We start from the raw sequence: 24,023 nt of genomic DNA on the forward strand, positions 1-24,023 counted from the left end.
TGCGGCTCCGGCTCCTACCTTATAATCAATATATCATTTTTTGTTCATTATTGAATTTGATAAAATAAAATAAATAATATAAAATATTTTGCTTTTATTTGATTAAAGCTATATGAAAATAGAAGGATGTGTGTCTATTTGTTAAGTAACAATAGTTTTTCAGTTTATTATATGGAAATAGACCGTTGCCAAATTATAATATTACTTTAAAAAATCATTTTTAGCTAATCTGGAGCCGGAGCCGTTTTTAACGAAAAATACGGCTCCGGCTCCACCAAAAATGTTGCTGCTCCGGCTCCGAAACACTGCGTATATATAACTGCTTGTTTTTTTTTTACTTTTTAGTATTTTAATAGAATTGAATTTATCTTTTAGTGTAAATAATGTCAACAAAAAAAATATATTCATATAAGGGGGGAGGGTGGTGTTATGCAACCATATCGTAATCAATGCGCAAATGGAACTTAGAATCCGAATTTCGTTATGAAACTTGGCATGATCCTTGGTATTATCCCTGATTTGATTAATAAGTTGTAAAAGTAACAGCTAATGGCTAGCGACTCAACCGTTTGGCCATTTTTAGGCTATTTGCTATAGAAAGGCTTGTGTTGGATTTGCCCGGAAAATAGCCAAAAAATGACTAAACGGCTAAGTTGTTAGCCGTTACTTTTCCAACTTTTTATCTAACAGTTTCCCTTTATTATAAATTGTTTTGTCATATGCGACTAATAAATAACTATTCTAAATTATATGATTAAATTGATTAATCACATAGTAAAAAAGATTAATAATTTATTTTCAGAAATTAAAAACATAAAAATGAAAAGTTCAGAAGAAGAACAACTAGGAATTTAAATGACTTAGAATTTAATAATATTTTCTTTTTAGTCTTGAAAAGCCAAATAATTAGATCAAAATTTTTTATATAATCATATATTCTAGATATGTTTAGAACAGGTTTTTATCCAGCGGCTATGGAGCTGCGACGAAAAAAACCGGTATATGTTTTATTTGAAATTTTCTCATCCAATAAGTAGACCTTTTATGTTATTTCTTCACATATATTTATATAAGCTCTAGTATTAGGATTTGCGTGTTAAAGTCTTAAGTTTGATCAGCAAGTTTTTTTCCCTAGTACTAGGTTGATTTAGGATTATTTCTAGTTTTGATGATTTTGTGTCCACAATCAAGTTTTTAATTAAAATAGCGAAATTAAGGATAATATATAATCTAATTTGCCTTTACGTAATTAAATATTTATACAGTAGGTAGATACTTTGGTCGAAAACATGATTTTTTTCATTGTCACAGTAAAACACAGTCCCCTTGAAATAGATTTAAAAGTATTGAACTCAACCATTTATGTATTAATAATGTAGTTTGATTTAAGAAATATTGCATAAAAACAAAACATGTCAAAAAAATACTACACGGAATAAGTTTGAGTTACTTTTCTCGAATAAAAATATAGCAAAATTTAGACGTTTCCAGCTCATTTTAAGGTATATCCCATACTCTTACTTTTATTAACATGTGCCTGGCATAGAGGTAGTAGAAAAACAATCATTAACTTGTATAGTATATTGTAATGCGGCCTATAATCGAACCTGGCGACTCCAAGCGACAGTTTACTGGTTTACTATAAATTATCCTTTCTCACTTTAATAAATCATGTTGCTGTGCCGTGGTTGGAGTTACTATAAATGAACCAATACAATAAAATTCCATAACCGCAACTCGTTGCAAAAGCAATGTTTTGACCACCAGCGCGCTGAAAGGGGGTGCAGAGGTTGTGTGTTGTTAACTCCCCCTCCCCCCCCCCCCTCCACTTAAAATTCAAAAGGTCAGCTTTCCCTTTCATAGCAAAACCCTCTGCACGCCCCGTTTTTGTTTTATTTTAGATCTGCAAAGTGTTTCAGTTTCATATTGACAAAAAATAGCAAATAATTTAGAAAGGGCGTTTTTCAGTCTGACATTTGTTACAATGGAATATGTTACAAAAGAATATTTTGATTTTAAGTGATTCATGCTTTAGGTTTTTTCGTGGCAACACCTTTATGTTTTTTTTTTATTTTTTATAGAAGACATTTAGGGATAGGCATATTGAATATATTATTTGATTCTTTATTTGTCTTAATTATATACATAAAAAAAGTTTACATCTGAATTATAAAAGTTATTATAACAATATTAAATAAAGATTATTCCAAGATATTCTCTTTAAAAAAAGTGTTAGTTGATTTTAAACCAGAAGTAAAAAAAAAGAAAGAAAAATTGCCGTTTAAAGTCAAGACTATTGAATATAGATATGAAACAGATAGGTATCTGTCGTATACATATAATAGGAAACATATAAAACTTAATGTGTTTTAAGTTGTCCGACAGTCAAAATTAAAAGTTTCTTTTTAATGTTGTTTTTATAAGCAATAAAAATTAGAGTCATTTTAAATTGGCTGAAAAAATAAGGCAAAAAAATTTCTTTGTGTGTCATTTGTATGTTATTAAAAGAGAATTTACGATAGTTATACTTTTCATTGTTTCCCTGATTTTTGTACAATTTGTCAATGGTCGCATTATAAATCAGGGGTTTTAGGGATATGTAATTAGTTTTATTTTTAATATCCACACATAAGTATTTCTTACATGGTAATAAAGAGAAAATTTCTACCTACTTATGAAATATAAGGGGAAAATTAATTTTATTTTTCATTGTCCTATCCCAGTATCCATGGATTTAATGATGAGTCATTATTTTCCTAATTCTCTGTGCAATTTGTACATTTTTTTCATGACAATATACAACTTTAAAATGCAGCATTGCAATCATACAATAGTGTTTAAAAGTAATTATATTTATTTTGGATTTGAGGGTTTATAAAAGATAATTTTTTCTAAAGGGAAGACATATTTTTCTGGATTTTGTTAATTCGTTACCACTTTTTTTTAACCTAAACCCTACACTTGATCTAACCTAGGTCACACATTTAATTTGCTTATACAGGGTATAATGAGAATTTCATAAAATCGGATTTCAATATTTTTTTTTATATTTTGCATGATTTCCAACCTTTAACATAAAAGTACGAAATATTTGTGGTGAAAAATATGCAGATTACTTTAAGATTAATCTATTTATGAAATAAACAAGCGTTACAGACATTCATAAAGACAGACAATTAGAGGGATCCTAATCTTTATAGAATACGCTTTGCGTGCTAAAGATATAAACCTTTGCGGTTTAATAGTTTTTTGCATTTCTATTCTAAGTCATTTAAACTTATGCTTCGTAGATTTCCTCCTGTCTGTGGCAGCTAATAGTTTTGACAGGTAAGCTTTTTTAAAACTAGGACAATTATTTCCTTAAATGATATAGAAAAAATCTAAGTATTAGTGTTTCTGTGGGCTAAAACTAAAAGACACATTAGGACTATCCTATTATTTAAAGTAGTTAGGTTTTAGTCTGTCTTTTAAGATCTTGCTAACCACTGAACCCATTGAGTTCTCCATTTGGTTTTAGGCTTTTTATTTTGAAATTCTCAAATCTTAGGATGTATTTGGGTCATTTTACTGTCCTTCCTTACATAGATGTTAGGGTCGAAGCTGCTAGTATCCTAACAACAAATGATTAAGAGTAGGTGTTTAGAGATGAAAAGATAGAAGTAAGGAGTAAGTTTTGCTGTTGTTATAATATGCAATTAACATGTGTTGAGGAAAAACCAGAAAAAATATTAATCAACTAAAAAAAAACTTGTCTGAATATCTTTTACACAGTCCTAAATAAAAGAATTTTATACCTAGTTATTTTAAGTTAATTTTTATTATTAGATAATAAAACAACTCATTTTTCCCAATGCTATGCGCACGATCTTACAATACGTTTACAAATCCTTTCAATTGGAAACAAAAATTATACAAAAAGTCAATAATTCCAAGAAATCAAATTTTGATGTATATTTAATGCAAACAGATTATCCTAATTAGATATATGCTTTAAAAAATTGTATATTTTTTAACATATTTTTTATTTATTAAAATATTTCTGTCATGGGAGATTTCTTTCATATAGTTTCCATGTTTTTCGTGTATTTGTGTTTTACTTTAATTTGCTTAGATTAGGTTCTATAGGATACTGGTTAGGACACATCGGTTTTATATTTCTTTGTTAGGGCAGGATAGGTTACGTTATATTGGTTACTTAGTAACAGCCACGCACAAGTTAGGAATAGGGAATAAAACTTAACTAACTTACTCCTAAGGGATGGGTGTTTCACTTTCATTGTTTAACAATTTGAATGAGAGCTCAGATTTGCCTACTAAGAATGCACAAAACATATCCTTTAACTTATATGAAATCAAAGAAAGTCAACTTTGTTTAGAATTAAATGCCCACAAACTTTTAAATTATGAAGTATTTAGAACTCTATGATATTTAACTCTTTATTCGCAAATTTGAATTCTCTTATCTTTTAAGATTCATTAATAAGTTTTATAATATGCTTAATTATATTTTTACTATAATTCTTGTAAATCGGTCCATTAGTAAGCCTGTCTTTTAACCCGCGACCGTGGCTCAACACGTAGCGCATCCGCTCGTCGCCGGGAAGGTGATAGGTTCGAATCTCGGTCCGACACCGCGTCATAACTAAAGACGTTAAAAATTGTTCCCACTGCTACTATGTCAGATGCGCGACGTAAATAGTTAGAGTGGGGGGAATGCCTTGGCCCAAAACAGGCGCAACTCGCTACCGTGCACAGTTGGGACTTCTCAGACAAAGGTCGTGCATCTCAGAGAGTTGGTTGTCTGATGGGTGAATGGACGCTTTACACCGCAATAATTGCAAGTATGTTCCAAGGTGCGTGGAGATATAGGTCTAGTACCCGAAGCGACACCTAGCCCCCTAGAGTCTTAACTCTTAAGCCTGTCTTTAATATACTTAAAATTGTCCTACATTTTTATTTTTTTTTATTATGAATCACCGGACAAGTCAGTATATACTCTGAAAGCACAACTTAATCGTTTCAGCGGTTTGCAAGATCTTAAGCTTCAGACGAGGGGCGGGAAGAATTTTTGCTACGCAACTTATAAAAGTTCTTGATATGAATCCTATCCCTCGTTTATTCTTTTAACCTGTATTTCAGAAGTTATCTTATTTTCGCGGATTTTTATATATTTCTTTTTATCTTTTCCATTTAAAGGTCAAGTGCATTAATTGGCAATTTCCCTAAAATTGTCTTGTTGAGCATAGAAATACCCCCTTCCCTTTTTTTTGAAATACATTAGAAATTCGGGGTGGGGGAAATTTTTTGTTAGTTTATTTCTTTAATTTAGGTTAGGTTTAATGGGGAATGGGTAGCCCTGCAGGGGTTAGACATGGTATAAAACATCCCCATTATGTCACAAATAAAAGAAAGGGCATACAGTGCTCTATAGGAGCTTTGAGGGAAAGCATGTATTTAAATTTTTTTAGGGGAGGAACAGATTTTATTGAAGGAGGAAACTCGCGGATTCTAAACTTTCAGGAAAATAATTCATTTAATTTCCAGATTTTTAGATTTTTATACCTTTTAGTTAAAAAGTTTAATATAGAATGTCAGAACGCAAAATTGCTTTCATATTATTACTAAAACCTGCAAATAAAGCTAATACAAAATACAAATATTTAAACCAATGAATGCGAGAACGTTTTTAATAAAACTTTGGCTACTAGTATTATTTACAGTCCAATGCTCCCTCCCTACCTGCCTAGTGAGTTAAATCAATAAAGGGGGGGGGGGGGGGTTAATGCAACCATCTCGTAATCAATGATTAAATGGCACTTAGAATTTGAATTTTGATCTGAAATTATTCATGAGTAATCCTTGGTAGGGCTCTTTTCCCTAAATCGAACAAAAAATTGGAAAAGTAACGGCTGGCGGCTCAGGTTTCATGACTAATTTGCTCTTAAGATAGGCAAAAAATGGCAAAACGGCTGAGCCGCCAGCCGTTAGCCGTTACTTTTCCAACTTTTTGTTCGATTTAGGGAAAATATACCTACCAAGGATTATTCATGCAAAATTTCAGATCAAAATTCGAATTCTAAGTGCCATTAAATCATTGATTATGAGATGGTTGCATTAATAAACCCCCCCTTAGAAAAAGATTTTTATAAAACTTTGGATACTAGTATGATTTACAGTCAAATATCGCCTCCTCAATCCCCATACCTAATCCTGGCCTTTAATCTATGGGTGAAATTCAAATTCTGTGTAGTAAATGAATGATAATTCAGTCTGAGCTACAAGCGTTGCTTGACCAGCAAGAGAAGCTGGAGGCAAATAATTCTTCTGTGGATAATATGGACGAAGACATGCAAGGGTAAGTCCACTAGGAGTGCCTTCACTTCCGCATAGGGTTTCATTTTCGCAAAAACACACGAAAGCAAATTAAAAGTTTTAAAATGGAGTAAAGCTAGGCGTGAGGACTAAGTGGAGAGATTATTTGTCCAAGTAAATCTGACAATTAACGCTTTGATTGCATGACTTTTGTTAAGCAGTCCTATTAGTTGATTCGGGTATAGTCCTTTCCACGACATCCCTCCATAAGGAGCGATTGTTCGTATTTTTAAAATGGCTTTTTACAGTTTATTTTAGGTTAGGTTAGGTTATATTGTGTTAGGTGATTGCCCCACAGGGTTAGGTAATTGGCCCCGCAGGGTTAGAGCCCCCCCGCAGGGGCTAGAAATAGGAGAAAAGCTACTGTGAAAAATACGAAGAATCGCTCCTTATGGAGGGATGTCGTGGAAAGGACTATACCCGTTGATTCCTTTTATTTGCAACTGAGAACGCGACAATTTGATTTACAGCCCTTTCTTTCTTTCCAAAATATAATTAAGTTGATTATGTAATGCTGATGTAAGTATTGACATACTTACATGTTAAGACTTAGAAGATGCTTTGCTCATAACATTATGTCTAATCGGTCTAGGAATTAATAACTTTTCCACAATCAAATAAATACTAAATGTAATTTAAAAAAGCAACATATGATTATTTTATAAATTAAAATACTGTCAGTCTGGTAATGATAATAGAATTGATCTGAATTATCAATGTTTCGGTATGTTTTCTTGTATTCCCTGGCAAGTTCGAACCCATTAATCCCTGTTTCCTTACACCAAATTTCCTAGAGAATGAGTGTGTTACGCGGCATTCCTAACTATCTCCGCGCGGCGCGTGGCTTGTAAACGGACAAAAGAAACGCGCACTTATCCTTTGATTAGTCCCACGTGAAGAGCTACGTGATTGAAAATAATGTATTGCTTGAATATACATGCGCTCTGATGTGTGGAATATCTCAAATAAGCCTTCTGCTTAGTTTGACATCATAATGTGGTAAGAATTTATCTTTAATTCTTAATAATAAGTGTAGTATGGTATATTTTTACGAAGAAATTTAAAACATTAATTTTTCAACAAATAGACCATTTAACTGCTAACTTTTGACATACGAATATTTTCCTTAATTTTATTGATCATTTGAATCTAAAATTATCAATTTCTGATGCTGTTTAATATGTTTCGTGCCAATTTAAAGTTTTTTAGAAATTTTATATTTTTAATTAAATTGAAATCACGCAACCTTGATCTACAAAAATAATAAACCATTAATACTATGTAATTAATTTTTATATTTTTGTTTTAGATTCACCGTTTTCATGGTAATAAATACACATTTGTAAACATTCACATGTTGGTCATTCGGAGGGCTTGGAGATTAAGATTTCGTGTACGGCAAGGCATGCGTACCGAAACAATGAAAACGTGACAGAACAGATGCAGCTAAGAACATTCTGTGAAGTTTTGTGAATGTGTTGGTTGTGATACCTTACCACACATTATTATTATAGTCATAATCAGTACAGTTAACTTTAGTGACAATTATGGGTCCTAAAAAGAATAAAGGTGATCAATTGAGTAAGCGGCTGCGTCCAGCCGTTGATGCCCTAACCAGTGAGCTAAATAGAGTGATGAAGTTGGTCAGTGATACTTCAGAACTTAATGTTAGACATCTCACTAAGGAATCAATCCTTGTCCATGACAAGTTCGAGACATTTGACAGCATCATGGTCGGTTTTAGCAAGCTTGGTTTGAGAATCCAAGAGCTTGATGAGTTTAGTGACATTTATTCTGATATAGTTACTGTACAAAAAGACTATAGTTCTTTGAAAGATGCTCTTGATGCTATAGAAGAGCTTAGTGACATTCAAAGTGTTGTTGATGTTGTTGGTGATAATTTGCCTAACCATCAGGCTGAACTTTATGATCGATGTTTGAAGATTGTGAAAGTTATTAAAGGGCCATACTTTCCCTTGCCTGATGCAATTATAAACACTTTGTCTGCTTTGATGAAACGTCTGGCTGAGGTTAAGCTTGAACCTGTGAAGCCACCCACGACGACGGCGGGTGCCTCGACAGCATCGCCATTTGTGTCACCGTTTGGCACACCACAGTTCGTCGCCGGTTCTGTGTTCACGCCAGGATATATGAATCGTGTCGACGAACGTCTTCTTCCATCGTTCGACGGCCTGGAAGCTTCCTATGTAAGTTTTAAAGACACTTTTAAAAAGCTTACTGTAGGACAAGACCCGTCGTATTTACAGTTATTGTTAAGCAGTGAAAAGGTCTGTAAAAATAAAGAGCTGAGACTCCAGTTAATTCAGATTCAATCGCATGAATCTCAGTGGGCCTACCTTGACGCACGTTTTAAGTCCAAAACACGTCAGATGCTCTGCCTTTTCAACCAATGGGAGAAGAAGTCTAAACCGTCGGACTCCAACCAGATTGTGACTGTGTTAGCAGAGTTTGGCGGAGCAGTTAGCCAGCTGGAGCAGCTGACTAAAGATGATGAAGATGATGAGGTCACCACCAGCCAGTGGTTGACCGTGATACTTCTTGAGATGTTATCCAAGAAGTTGCCACGTGATTTTCAAGATAAGCTCAATTTATCATTGGGCTCGATGGATGTCCCAAACGTCCCAAAGCTGTTAAAGATTATTGAAGAACAGCGTGGCGCCATTTTAATGAGGTGTTCGACTGATATGGACACCCCCTCTAAGAAGAAAGGTAACCCTGCGACAGCCGCTACCGCCGTAGGTAAACCTGGTAAATCTAAGATGAAGCAGTCATGTTTTGTAAATGGCTGTAATGATATGCACTTACTTTACAAGTGCCCAAAATTTCATGACCTGTCAGTGTCAGACAGGAAGAGTATTGTGGAGAGTGCTGGATGCTGTTGGATTTGTTTGCAAAAAGGGCATAAATCTGTGGATTGCCCGAAGGCAGATGTAATAGGCGGCTGCAAAGTGGACAATTGTGGTCAGGCCCATAACAACCTTTTGCATGAGAGTGTTGATATGGCTGCCGCCGTCTATGAAGTACATACTTCCCCTGAGGCGAACTTAATGTTAATGTTACAACAATTAGACGTCGTTGACATTAATCGCCAGAAGGTCCCAGTGAACGCTATGTGGGACACTGGTTTAACTACCACAATGGTAACCCAGTCACTTGTTAATAAACTTCAGTTACCTTTTACTGGACGTTCAGCAAGAATTTCTCTAGCTGACGGTGAAGTTAAGAGTCTCCCGACGGTCAAGTTATGTTTAGTTGATCGACACAAAAATTATCACATATTAGAACCTGTGGTAGTGCCTCTCATTGGTCCAAAAGAGGCGATCTGCTCCATAAATCCTGTGGAGGCAGCTGTTTTGTTTGATATGAAACCTGAAGATTTTACTTTGGTTGATGGGCAGGTTGATTTGCTCGTAGGGCACCTGCACCCATCGATGTTTCCCTACTCTGAACGTTCAGTAGGAGAAACCATGCTTTACTCCAGCCTGTTTGGATCTGGATATTTTGCTGTTAGTGCTAATGGTTTAGCAAAGAGTAGGTATGTTGTCTGCTCAGATGTTCAGCCGCAGCTGACTGTTGGTGCTGCTTGTGATGCTATTATTGAACCTGTTGGTTCTGTTTGTAACGCGGCTGATGAACCTTTTGGTTCTGCTATTGCCGCAGCCGTTGACAACATGGCTACGGCGGGTGTTGCCGTGGCTAATATTGATAATGATGTTAGTTGTGCTGCAGTTATTCCTGATGATATTGGTAACGATACTGTAGTCGTTGATAACTTTGTTACGGCGGGTGTTGAGCCGCTGAATGATTCGGTTCCAGCCGGACAAGAGCCGACGGGAGTTTCGGTTCCGGCTGGACAAGAGCCGATCAGAGTTTTGGTTCCAGCTGGACAAGAGCCGACGGGAGTTTCGGTTCCAGCTGGGCAAGAGCCGATAAGAAATTCGGTCTCGGCCGGACAAGAGCCGACGGGAGTTTCGGTTCCGGCCGGACAAAAGCCAGTAGATGATTCTAAGTTTTATGACAGCCACACTTTTATTACGTGCCCTGGTGGTGTTATGAATCAAGAATCGACTTGGTTGCTGCCAAGCTGGCCGCCCGACGCAGGGTAAGAGGCCTGCCAATGGCGGGTGGAAATATGGCGGGTGTTGCCGCCAGAAAGTCATTGAAATTTTTCAAACCACACATATCTAATCTACGACATAAACTATTATGTGAAAATGATTTTAAAGAAAAAATTACAAGTTATATATTAGGCTTGTGAAGGGAACCAAAATGGGTTCTGTAAAGAATAAGTATTCATTATTCAACTAATTTTATTATTCATACCTAAGCACAAAAATTCTACAAAACTGTTTAGACTTTTAAAGCAGATTTTAAAAAGATTTTGTTTCTTTAAGTATGATTTTGAAAAGCAAAAGTTCGTGTATATTAAATACCAAATGATTTTGCAGATTTTAAATTGAGAAAAATAGATTTTTTTTACAAATTATTTTTCTAGTTTTTTTTATGATTCACGTTTACTTAAAAAATGTTATTTCTCAGATTCTCATATGAAATAATGCATTAAAGTAAAGAACAATATGTAATATTATTATGATAATGTTTAAAATATTCCCCATTATTATTTTAAAAGATTATCGCAAAAAATCAAGATATTTGTTTAAATTTGTAAGCGAATCAAAGATTTCCTTTCATTCCGGAGGCAGAGATTCTTAACAATTCATGTACAAAAGTTTTTTTTTTTGTTCACTCCGGGAGCTGGGATTCCTATTAATCCACGCGTAAAGATTTTTTTTCATTCCTAGAGCAGAGATTCGTAGTAATATACGTACCTAGCGGTTTCGGACAATTTTAAACCTTGAGAAAATACTTTAGCAATTATTTTCCTAAGTATATATATTTTTCGTTCATGTTTAAGCATTTATAATAACGAACGCGATGTATGGTATTATTAAAATATTGATTATTATTTTATCTGAATGCCACAGAATTAATTTAAGATAAACTATGCATATTTTAAATTAACTCTACCTTCATTTTTATCGTATATATTAAAATACTGCTGCAATGTATTTTTTTTGTAAAAAGAAATTAACCATTTCTTAAGATTTATAAGTAACGCAAATTTTGATACAATTTCGTTTAAAACTTTCAAATCGATGAAAGATTTTTTTCATTTGAAATGCAAACTTAAGTTTTTTATACGTTTACGCAAGTTCTTTCAATGATTTAAATCTTTCCGGGACCAGGGATTTTTTCGCGGAAAATTTCCTAGGTACCTGCACAGATATAAACATTTTTATCCTTGTTGGATTGAAATTTGATATGATAAGAAATTAACAAAATGAGAGTTTTACATCATTTAAATATTTCTTTATGATTTATTATAATCACATAAATAATTTAATATAACATTTATATTAAAATTATTACTATTTACCTTTGAACTGATGTACCTAAAAAGAAATTGCAGATTCAGCATTTTAAAGTTCTTTTTTATATTGAGCTTTTGTTTTATTTTGGTAATTTAATTTGCATATTTCAATTGCAATTTTATTTTACGCAATTTTGATTCACGAAGATTTAAAATTATGAAATTTTAATTTTCCGATGTTTGATGATTTTTATGGTCATATTTATTTAGATTTAAGTATCTATTTTATTAAAACATGTTAGATTTAAGGATCTTACCTATCTTATCTTAAAAATGTTTAGATGTAAGCCCGAGTATTTTTCCGCTGGAAACAATGCTAATTATTGAGAAGTTTTTTATGAAATTCTACTTTTCTTTTCTAGCAAAAAGATTTAGTAGAAAAAATGTCATTATTTAATCTTTCTTTCTTTTGATGAAAAAAGTTTGAGTTGATTATTTAATTATTGATGCGATTTTTAGTATAAAAATCATTTACCTATTTATTATGTAGGTGCCTAATTGAAGTTTAAGTACTATTGATTATTAATTCATGTATTCGCAATTACATGGTCTGTAATTCTAATTTTATTGAGATTATGAGGCCATGATATAATGAGATGTGTGAGTGGTAAATGTGCAATTCATGTATATTGAATGCTTTTCCCATTCCTTATTCCTATCCTTATGTGGTAGTGGACTCGGTTTGAGTTATTGTGGTATTCGCGAGTTACCATAATTAATTTTAGGCCTTATGGCCATAACATTTTAAACTCTTGTGATTTATGTGTTGTGAGATTGTGATTTCGTGGACACTGTCTGCACGTATATTGCAAAGATGAGGTATTGTGTTCGATTCCCAGTGAATAGACGGGTGTGTTTCGGTATGTTTTCTTGTATTCCCTGGCAAGTTCGAACCCATTAATCCCTGTTTCCTTACACCAAATTTCCTAGAGAATGAGTGTGTTACGCGGCATTCCTAACTATCTCCGCGCGGCGCGTGGCTTGTAAACGGACAAAAGTAACGCGCACTTATCCTTTGATTAGTCCCACGTGAAGAGCTACGTGATTGAAAATAATGTATTGCTTGAATATACATGCGCTCTGATGTGTGGAATATCTCAAATAAGCCTTCTGCTTAGTTTGACATCATAATGTGGTAAGAATTTATCTTTAATTCTTAATAATAAGTGTAGTATGGTATATTTTTACGAAGAAATTTAAAACATTAATTTTTCAACAAATAGACCATTTAACTGCTAACTTTTGACATACGAATATTTTCCTTAATTTTATTGATCATTTGAATCTAAAATTATCAATTTCTGATGCTGTTTAATATGTTTCGTGCCAATTTAAAGTTTTTTAGAAATTTTATATTTTTAATTAAATTGAAATCACGCAACCTTGATCTACAAAAATAATAAACCATTAATACTATGTAATTAATTTTTATATTTTTGTTTTAGATTCACCGTTTTCATGGTAATAAATACACATTTGTAAACATTCACATGTTGGTCATTCGGAGGGCTTGGAGATTAAGATTTCGTGTACGGCAAGGCATGCGTACCGAAACAATCAATTAAACCTAACTGTTACAGTAATCATCAAGCCAATTTTGAAATCGATAGGACGATTCTACCACGCCTAAGTTAACGGACCGACCGAACCTAAGTGTAGAGAAACCTCGCTTTTATTAATACATTTATTTCAGACGAGAATTGAGCGTTGATGAAATTCAAAGAATTCTAGGTAAATTAATTTTGGATCATTTTAATAATTTCAGAAAATTCATTTTTAAAAATCATTCTATTGTTGCATATAAAAATTAAAAAATACCAAATGATTCTAGGGCATACTAAAAAAGTCATTTCCTATGAAAATATAACGAAAATTAAAAAAAGACAATACTTTTAATTTGTTATCTGCAGACAATTGTATAGATTTATTTACATTTACTTTTTATCTTACAGAAAATAAAGTATTAGGAAATGAAATTGACTTTTTCTTTTTTTTTCAAAAAATTTTTGTTTATTTTTGTATGGCAAATAAACAGTTAGATTTAATGTCTTTACATTTACAATACTGTCATTGCTCTTTTCTTACATTTCAAAACTTATAGCTAAAAAACTCTTGTATTCTTAGATTATTTCTTTAGATTGGGAATTATATTTCTTATTCGAGTTATTAAGATAAAGAGGGGAGGAGGGATCAAACATAATTGTGTACACGCGCCTCTTGAATACTGAATTATTTGTTTAGATTTGCCCTCGTATGCTATAGAAGATATTCGAACCCGTCACCAACGACAAGAGCCGATGGGTCATGGTTTTAGAGGTACACTTATCTTTTTTTAAGTCCCTGTTATTATTATTCTTTCCTGTTATTAGCTGACATAAAGGGAGTTCAGTAGTTTGTGCTTGTATTGCGTAAAATCCGTGAGTTAGCTTCAGTCGAAAGCATTTATTATGCAATTAATAGTTTAATTAAACGCATATTTAATAACAATTAGACTTAATAATCGCTTTTGACTGAAGCTAACTCACAGATTTTACGCAATACAAGCACAAACTACTTTTCCCTTTGACATTTATTCATTCGAATTGTTTCTGACAGAGTGAGGTTAGGGCTACTTAGAGAACCCGTAAAAACAAGTGTTTAGTACGCACACAAAGGGCGGAGGGGGGGTGGAGCACAGGAATAATATCCCTCCTTATTTAAAAGTTAATTAAAAAAAGGGAGGTAGCTTTTCGTTTTAGTTTAGGTTAGGGTATATTGGTACTGGTTAGCTCCTCATAGTTTATGCAGGGGTTAGACATAGAGGGGAAAAAACTCCCTCTTCCACCTATTTTAAATTTTAAAAAATTCAAAAGGCACTATATGTTCAGGTGGAGGAAGATTAATGTCTCTGGAGGAACCTGAACAGCACCAGTACGGAGGTGGAGGAGGGGAGCATCCGGATGCTCTGCTGGTAGCTACCAGCATACCATATTCACAGGTGGGTCACAGTTTATTTGTAAGCGCAGACATTTTAAATGATTGGCTTGTCTGAACGTCAGTTTGTAAAAGTCACTCTTTGGGATAAGGGAGAAAATAATTTTTCCATTTTCAAACATCTACTCCTCAATATCTTGCTTTCCGTACGCATTTGTTTCATATTTATGAGCTTCGCTTCCAAAGAATGATATCATCTTTGTTTTAATGAACATTTAGATTTTTTGTAGATTTTTACTTTTATTATATCATAGGAATATACTGATTCAAATGGTGGCTACGTTCTCAGTCCTGAAAGTGGAATAAGGTTAGTTATAAAGCAGTTTTGTTCTTCAAAATAACATTGAAACCAATAAAAGATAAATTGATATTTACTCCAATTAAATTTATTTATCCACCAAGTATCTTAAGAAAATAACAATATTATTGATCTATTTAACTGTCCATCCATCCATCTATTTGTTTATCTATTAATCTAATAAATCTTTCTATTTATAGTAGCGGATATGAACAAGGAAGCCTAACCAACCATAGCAGCCCTGCCAGCCATGTTAGCATTGTTCTTGGTAGTCCACATACTGGTAGTGGTATGTAGTTGTTTCTTGTAGCAGTGTTGCACTAGTCACTACATAAATAGTGTATTTCTCTGCTATTATCAGTTTTAAGTAGGGTTGGGCCGGATATCCGGTTTGGACGGATATCCGGCCATTTTCTATATCCGGGCGGTTACCGAATAATGAAACTATCCGGATACCGGATATCCGACTGATATTTCCTGCCGGTTATCCGGTAATTTTCCGGATATCGAGCGTTGGCCAGATATCCGGCCGGATAACGGATATTGAAACTAGGGTTGGGCCGGATATCCGGTGTTGCCGGATATCTGGCCGGATATCCGGCCATTTTCAATATCCGGCCGGATACCGGATACTGAAACTATCCGGCCGGATATCCGGCTATAACTTTTTTTATATTTTACACCAAAAATCTCTGCTTTTTAAAATTTTAAATGGCTATAATTTTCTTATTATTGAAGCTAGAAGAACATTTTTTGAATTTGTTTATCTTTATGTAAATTTTATATATGAAATCTCAAGAGTTTATTAATAAATTTTTTTTGCTACTTTATCTGGTAATTTAGCCGGTTATCCGGCCGGATATCCGGTAATTTGGCCGGATAACCGGATATTTGCCGGATATCCGGCGTTTGGCCGGATATCCGGCCGGATACCGGATATCCGGCATTTGAAATCAGCCGGATATCCGGTATCCGGTATCCGGCCAAAAAAGTATCCGGCCCAACCCTAATTGAAACTATCCGGATACCGGATATCCGGTATCCGGCCAAAAAAGTATCCGGCCCAACCCTAGTTTTAAGGCGTCATTTTTGCAATATTATATGCTAAGCTGATAAACATCTAAGATAGGCATGAAGAAATTGTTCTCTTCTTTTAAAGCTTTTTTTTAGCCACTCTAAGTACTGAAACCTTTATGAAAAATTGGGAGGTATGTTGTGCTATAATTTCGTAAGGGTGTGAGACTGAGTTTTAGGGCTTAAAAACAGTAGTAGAACGATAATTAATATTCACTAAATATTTGTATTCCTTGTTGAAAAGAACTTTAAACTAATTTTTTTTGTAAAGTTAACATAAATATCGTTCAACTACTGTTTTTAAGCCTTAAACTGAAACCTTTACGGAATTTTAGCACAAACTACCTCCATCTTTTTAATTTATTACCTACATTTTTACATATTTTATACATATTCTTAAATTTTTTTTTATTTTAGGCAGTATATTGATGGGGGGCCAAAACTCCGTGGGTTTGGGGGGCGGTGGTAGCCCCGGTAATAACATGTCAGGTACAGATTTAAGTACAATTTATCAATTTCAATTTCAATTTTATATTTATACTTAAGTAAAACCATATTGTTGGTATTTTTAGTTCAAGTCGAAAACGAACACTATTAAGCCAAAATGTATTGTTTTTTGTGATTGTGCAATCGTAACTGCAATTACAACAACACACAAAAAAAACAAAGCTTAATATACTATTTAAAGATTCTATATGTCAATAATATGAAATCTGAGAAATATTTTGTTATTAATCTGTGAATAAACTAGGACACTATGGCAATCCTATCATCTATGAAAGTCCAACACATACGGACGATCAAGGTATAAGTCTGATGGAGCTTCACATCTTCTTTAATTTTGCCTACACGTCTTTATGTAATTTAATTTACAAGAGTATTTATTATTTAAAGATTTTAGTTGAGTCGTCAAATACTTTGTTGTAGTCTAAAATGCACAAAGATATAACAAATCCTACTTTTAATTCAGTATTTTTCGTATTTTGTACCTACCTAGTCAAATATTTCAAAAACATTTCGGTAACTTTTTAAATATAATTTTAATAGGTAATGTCTTACGTTAATAACCCTTATAGGTATAATTTTAGAAAATGTTTTTGTTGGTGCATTTACCCTACAGCTAATTCCGTATACTCTTAACAGTCCTCCTTGCAGGTCTCATGTTCCCTGTTAGCCCTGGGAGTGTGCTGTTGTCCCATTCACCAACCTCAGCCTCTCAGAGTGTGCTGTTGTCCCACTCCCCAACCTCAGCCTCTCAGAGCGTGGTTATGTCGGATTCGCCGCCTTCAAGCAGCCAAGGAGACCAAACCAACAATGTAAGGATTTTGTTGTTTTTGTGTTGACTTCAGTGTCAACTTGTGTTGTTTTAGTGGCGTCGCCCATACCCTCAAGAGTTTATGGGAAGTCCCCCCTCAATACTATTTATATAGAATTATGATATTTTTTTTATCAAGTACCTAGCGGGTTTTATCGTATTTTCACATTAGCTTTTGATAGGTTATGTTAGGTTAGGTTTGGTAAATATTAATGATTGTCCCACAGGGGCTAGAAATAGGAGAAAAGCTACTGTGAAAATAAGACGAAACCCACTAGGTACTTCGTTTTCTTTCCATGATCCTATTTTCTTTAATCTGACGGGTAAAAAAATAACGTATAACCAACACAGGGCCAATATCTGTATTCCCTAAAGGTAGAGCAAAATCGGTTCAGCGGTTACCGAGATCCTAAGCTTTAAACAAACGGTCAGGCATCCTTCTACTTTGTGTTATAGATAAGAATAAGATACAGCACAGCCGTAACCAACATTGGAATTCTAGAGTGTTCAACAGGACTTTATGTGAAAGAACCTAGCTTGCCCATTTTGAAAAAGTTTAATTTCCTAGGTGTTCTGCATAATTATCTTAATTCACTGTTTTAGATTTACACAATAATTGTGCCACAACAACCGGGCAGAGAAGCGTTTAAATTTGACGCTGACCGCTTTATGGCGGCTGATACTGACAGCTTTATAGCCGCCGACTCGGTCAAGAGCCAGCCTTCGGATGTTTGGACATTCAACACACAAGAACAAGTGGCGTCAAAGAATGAATATCTTAACATCAATATACCTCAAAATTTCGGTAATTATTATTATCTTTTATTAACAGAATAAAGTGAGCTTTTCCCCTCTCAATTTCTCAAGCTTCATATGATATAGTAACTTTTATTTGAAATATGGCACCCCAATATAAACATTTTGTCCTAATTATTTTGTCAGATTTATCTTGGCAGCGCGCGCAGCTACTAAATAATGAGGGTGTGTCCGTAAGCCTCTTGTGAGTAAAAGTGTTAAAAAAATATCCAGTTCTCATTCTTCACTATCTATCTCTATGTTAGCTAGACCGTCCTTAATTTCTTGCTGTATAATAATTTACTCATCTTTTATAAACTATAAATTTTAAAGGAACTGACAATGAAAAAACCTACAATACAAGCGAAGTCTTTCAAGCCGAGTGGCAGCCAAAACAAGAAAAACCTCTATTTTCGTTGCCGGGTTCAATTTCTTTCAGTCAGGTTAGTGTGTACAGCATTAGAGTAAAACACTAGAGGAAGGAAGGGTTAACATAACTGTAGGTATCTCCCCTGCAACGCAACCGCCTTGTGCAACCTTTCTATTGGGTCATTGAAAATCAACCAATGGTGTCGCTTATATTAACACAGCCAAGTAGATGAAAATAATTAAGAAGCTGACGAAAGAAGTCTTTGAAAAAGGAAGGGATGTCAGTATTATGACGCGCTAATGCAGCGTATTACAAAGCTCATCCTATCACAGATGGTTAGGTGATAGTAGTTCGAGTCTCAGCCCAAACTGGGTCATAACTAAAGACTTAGAGAGATATACTTACTGCTGCTATGTCAGATGTGCGATATAAAAAGAAAAAGGAGTGGAATGCCCTGGCTTTAATTTTAACAGTGACTTACTTATAATATTCTAACTTAGGTATCATATTAAAACTTATGAATTATACATAACCCGAGAATCAAGATGCTATATGTATTCTTTAACCGGCGGCTTCCCCCATGACGATCGCCCAAATCACTCCCTTAACCAGTGTTAAATTTTAATCCGTTCTCTAAACTACACATGTTATCTTTTTCTTCGTGTTTTTCTTATCTCTCCCTAACAAAGTTTAGTTTCTTTGCTACTACAATGTTTTAATAGAAGTGAGTATCTAAATGTTTATGTTTTGTAACAACTTTAATGTATTACTTTTCTACTACTAGCTTTTTGTTCTCCTGTTTTCCTTTTTATATTTTTGAAACTACCTGAGCTGAGGCCTTGCACATTTCTATGATTATTTTTAATTTTGGTGCTTTTACCTAAAGTATTTTCTCGTATTCATTCGAATCCGGTGGATAAGAACCGGTTCTCATCCATACGAAAAAACTATGTCTAGCCCGAGCCATCGGCACCTCGGGGATAAAAAAACTAGTTTTAATCTTAAAATTGTACATTCTATATCCGCGGAAACCTTTTTATAATACGATGCGAGAAATAACTATTCTTGACACTGTTAACCCCCCTCCCCTTTTTTGAGAAATTAATTGGAAATAAGTGGTGGGAGGTGTTTGTTTTTTGGTTTGTTTGTTTATTATTCTTGGTCAGGTGAGGTTAGGTTATATTGAGTATTGGGTAGCCCCGTAGGGTTAAGGCACCGGAGGTATAGGCAAAACTTACCCAACCTCGGTTTGGTTAATATATTTTTTAAAAATAGTGGAGGGGGGGGGGGTTCAGAACTTAACATGAACTTTTGTGTGAAAGCAACTTCCTTTTCTTTATCAAACTTTTAATTGTCAAGTTATTTGATTATTTTTCCTACATGTTTATTTATTTAGGAGAGTGTTGATAGCGTGTATATTCCTCGCAGAGCTTCAAGCACAGATTCCAACGGATCTACGACAGGTGTCTCCTCTGGATCTATGACAGGTGTCTCCCCCGGCTCTATGACAGGTGTCTCCCCCGGATCTATGGCAGGTGTCTCACCCAGAGCCGTTTCATCCACTTCAGGCAAACATCAAAGTTTTGTGGATATAATAAAGGATGATTTCACACAAAATGCCTGTTGAGTACTAATACCCCCCCTCCCCTTAGTTTTTCAAATAGGTGGTGGTTTTATTATCCCTATCCCTGCAGGTCCTTTACTTGCGGTAATCTAACCCTCAGGGAATACCCCATTCTCAACAGAATGTAATCTAACCTAACCTAAAATGATAAACAAACGAAAATTTATACCCTTTATTTTTAATTTATTCTATAAATAAGAAAGGGGGGGGGGTGTAGAGATATAAACAAGATTTTTTTGGGTGAATAAGCCCAATCTCAATACAAAATAGAATAAAATTCCTCATGGCCAATTTCTATAAAAAAAGGACATTACAATTGTTTTTTGTCGTTTCCGAGATCTAACTGGATAAACACAAACATATAAAGTTACTTTGAGTATTATCTTAAATATTCTTTGGTGTTGTACAGGAGTATCACCGAGAGCTGCAATAGTTTCCGACAACCAAGTATCCTCACCCTCTTCAAGCTATACCTTTGTCAACGACAAGGGAGAGACAGAGTATTTCTGCGCGGTCTGTGGCGATAAGGTACACTTTTTAAATTTTTTGTAGTTCTGCTGTTTTATATTTTACTTACTTAAATTTTGGGTATATGATCTGATACCTCTACTAGGATATATAAGTTGGAACGAATTTTAATGTTAGAGGGAGATTTGAAATCTGCATCAAATTTTAAGGATTTTTTTTTATAAAATTCGTTTTTTTGTAAAATTCTTTATCTAAAAGCGGAAATACAATTTAAATTAATTAATTTTGACATCTGTAATTGGTGGATTTAAAAAATCTGCGATCTAATTGGAGAAGCTTAAGTGTCGTCCATAATTCAACCAATTAGAGCGCACGTAGTTTCCAATCAACCTCTTTTAGATAAAGAATTATACAAAAAACGAATTTTATAAAAAATCTTAATTTGATGCAGATTTCAAATCTCCCTCTAACATTAAATTTCCTTCCAACCTCCACCCTTTCAAGATGAATCGCCCCTGGATAAACGTACCACTCCCAAATTTATTTCTTTGTTTTGAAAACTAAAATGTAAGGTGTAGGGTCCCTAACCTTTCCTCAAATATCCCTAGAGGCCTCTGGAAGCGCATCCGCTAAAGCCAAGGTAACTCCCCTAGTAATAAAGAAATAGCGAAGCTACTAGACAAAATCAAATCAAGCTTTTATAAACTGTTACTTAAACTTTAACAAAGTACAAAATACAAATTGATTTTGTAATTTACTTAAAAAAAGTAAATATTAAAGAAAAGACATACAAAAATGTATACATAGGTAGGTATAATATATATAGTTCATTGTACTTACAAAACCAAACATGGTATTGTTCATAACACCTAAAGATTAGATTATAGAGTAGTCCGTACATAATAAATAACAAAATGTCTGTGCCTGTACTGAAAGATCTCGCTAACTTAACCGCTAGACCGACATGGTTCTCTTTTACAGTGAAGCTTCCAGGGAAGGAGTATAACTACCAATTGTAAATGCAAGAAAAGCTAACGAAATTAAGCTTTGTAGAACCTGCTGTGCGTGTTACATTTATGTTCATTAAAAATATGTATGTTTGTGCAGTGCTATGTTTATTTAATTGATTATTCTTTTAAACATGGAAAGATTATTGTCAAAAAAAAGAAGGTAGGTAATAGATGTATAATGTATATCCAAATTATGATTCTTAATATTAGTATTTATTCTTTGTATTGCTTTAATTATTTTGATTAAGGTTTAGGTTTCCTAGAAGCGCAGGGGTTAGAATCTACACTAAGCTCATATTTTATTTGTACAATCATTTTAAAAATCTTTATTCTTTTCCAATATAAAATTATAGTAATGTATTTCAAAGGTGTATAATTATCCAATTTTTACTTTGTAATGAAGGTATGTAATATATAGACTATATTAATTTGTTCCATTCATAATTCACTAAAATCAATATGGTTAAAATTCTGTATAATATCTTTGTAAACCTCTCTCCCCCCTCCTCCTTATAACATTATAATAACAAAATTACAAAATTTAAGGAGGGCAAGATATTGTTACATGTTTGCCTAACAAATCGTCTGATCGTTGGAATAATTTGCTTTACCATTATATGTTCATTTCTATATATTAAGTGTGGGGAGGGGGTTGAAGTCACATTTCAAGGGAAAATATTTAGTTTCCCAACAAATGTAAATAAAGAGTTATATAAGCATTAAAATATTACAAGTTGTATTTCTATTAATGGGGTATAGTCCCTTTCGTGGCAACGCCCCTTAAGGGGCGATTCGTCGTATTTTGAAAATGGCTTTTGATAGGTTATTTTAGGTTAGGTTAGGTTTTATTGGGTTAGGTGATTGTCCCGCAGGGTTAGGCAATTGGCCAGACAGGGGCTAGAAATAGGAGAAAAGCTACTGTGAAAATACAAAGAAACGCCCCTTAAGGGGCGTTGCCACGAAAGGGTCTATACCCTATTAATTTTTTAAAAACTTTTTTTATACTTTTCAAAACAAGAAAGTTCTTAACTAAATTCTCTCTTAAAATATCTAGCTCAGGTTTAATATTTATCTATATGTTCATCAATCTTTTAGGGAAGATTTCTCTTGGGAGGGTGATTGTACCCTCCCCAAAAATAGTTTTAAACCTTCCTAGGAACTATGAGAAACTACACTTTAGAGGAGAATCATATCTGTTCAGCGGTTAGCGAGATCCTTCAGTACACACTGACAGATTTTCTGTTACTTTTAAACAAGGATTTAACTTTTTAGGCTGGCAAGCACTCGTACTATGGAGGACAAGTGTGTGCCTCCTGCAGAGCATTCTTCAGAAGATCAGTTCAAACTAAGGAATTATATTCAACATTAAAACGTTTTACAGAATTTGTTAATTTTTAAAAGCACAACCAAAAATTAACAATTAAGAGTGGAAGATTTTTTTGTCCCATAAGATCTCAAAATAGTTAGAAGGTTATAGTTCTGCATTCAATATTAAGTTGGTTATTTTGTGTACTCTTGACTTAAACAAACTGTTTGGTGATATTTTCTAAGCTTATTTTTACAAAGAAAGAATAGTTTATCTTTACCAATTTTTCTGGTAGCCTAGAATTAGATCCCAAGTCAAGTGCTAAATTCCTCTAAGTGCATACAAATCAATGAAAATCAAACTTAAAAAAAGATAATTGGTTTTCCTCAGTCACCCCCATATTTGAAATATTACTCTAGGTCGGATTAAGTTAGGTTATATTGGGTAATGTGTAACAAAAGTATGGCTTCAACCTTATTTTCACTTTATTTTAAAAATAAGGCGGGGGGTTCTATGCTCTATAGTAACTTTGAGGGAAATCCCTTGTTAATAAATGTAATTGTTGCTAACAGTACTATGAGCTGTTTGCCTGCAAGAAAGAGGAACATTGTGAAGTTAATGTCAAGACAAGAAAGAACTGCCAATTCTGCAGGTAATGTAATCAAAATTTGTGAAAGGTTTGGAGATTTTTCACTTTATTTATGTGGTATTTAATAAACTAGAGTGAAAGTTAGGGAAATCGATAAAAATAAATAGTTATAGTTAATTATTAAAATCAATATTATTCCCAGTATGGCTCCGAAACCGATTTCAATTTGCTGGATTAGAACTGGCCTTTGTGCCATACTGAAAAAAATCATGTGTTGTATAGTGTTATAGACAGTTTTGTACGAATGATAAAATCAAATCCTAAAATGAATACCAATTTTGCTGGCCCTGGCCTTCGGCCTCTCAGAGCCAACATAA

General features: G+C 33.9%; 1 protein-coding gene across 4 annotated transcripts in view; it reads left to right on the forward strand.

Moving 5' to 3' along the window:
* Positions 1-791: 791 nt before the first annotated feature.
* Positions 792-24,023, forward strand: part of LOC145304710 (uncharacterized) — a 38,712-nt gene continuing 15,480 nt past the window's right edge. For 3 of the 4 annotated variants that reach the window (XM_080146655.1, XM_080146654.1, XM_080146658.1), the window contains exons 1-18: positions 792-844; positions 3,288-3,327; positions 5,469-5,515; positions 6,265-6,355; positions 13,518-13,555; positions 14,066-14,140; positions 14,692-14,801; positions 15,052-15,104; positions 15,296-15,378; positions 16,587-16,658; positions 16,921-16,974; positions 17,325-17,485; positions 18,088-18,289; positions 18,613-18,722; positions 20,046-20,217; positions 20,683-20,801; positions 23,024-23,099; positions 23,628-23,709. In XM_080146655.1, coding sequence (XP_080002781.1) covers positions 820-844; positions 3,288-3,327; positions 5,469-5,515; positions 6,265-6,355; positions 13,518-13,555; positions 14,066-14,140; positions 14,692-14,801; positions 15,052-15,104; positions 15,296-15,378; positions 16,587-16,658; positions 16,921-16,974; positions 17,325-17,485; positions 18,088-18,289; positions 18,613-18,722; positions 20,046-20,217; positions 20,683-20,801; positions 23,024-23,099; positions 23,628-23,709 — 1,610 coding nt within the window. In that variant the 5' untranslated portion in view covers positions 792-819. The remainder of the gene's footprint in view (positions 845-3,287; positions 3,328-5,468; positions 5,516-6,264; positions 6,356-13,517; positions 13,556-14,065; positions 14,141-14,691; positions 14,802-15,051; positions 15,105-15,295; positions 15,379-16,586; positions 16,659-16,920; positions 16,975-17,324; positions 17,486-18,087; positions 18,290-18,612; positions 18,723-20,045; positions 20,218-20,682; positions 20,802-23,023; positions 23,100-23,627; positions 23,710-24,023) is intronic. The other variant, XM_080146657.1, reaches the window with a different exon arrangement.

Source organism: Acartia tonsa, chromosome 13, assembly GCF_053477335.1.
Source record: "Acartia tonsa isolate MP-2025a chromosome 13, ASM5347733v1, whole genome shotgun sequence".
NCBI lineage: Eukaryota > Metazoa > Arthropoda > Copepoda > Calanoida > Acartiidae > Acartia > Acartia tonsa.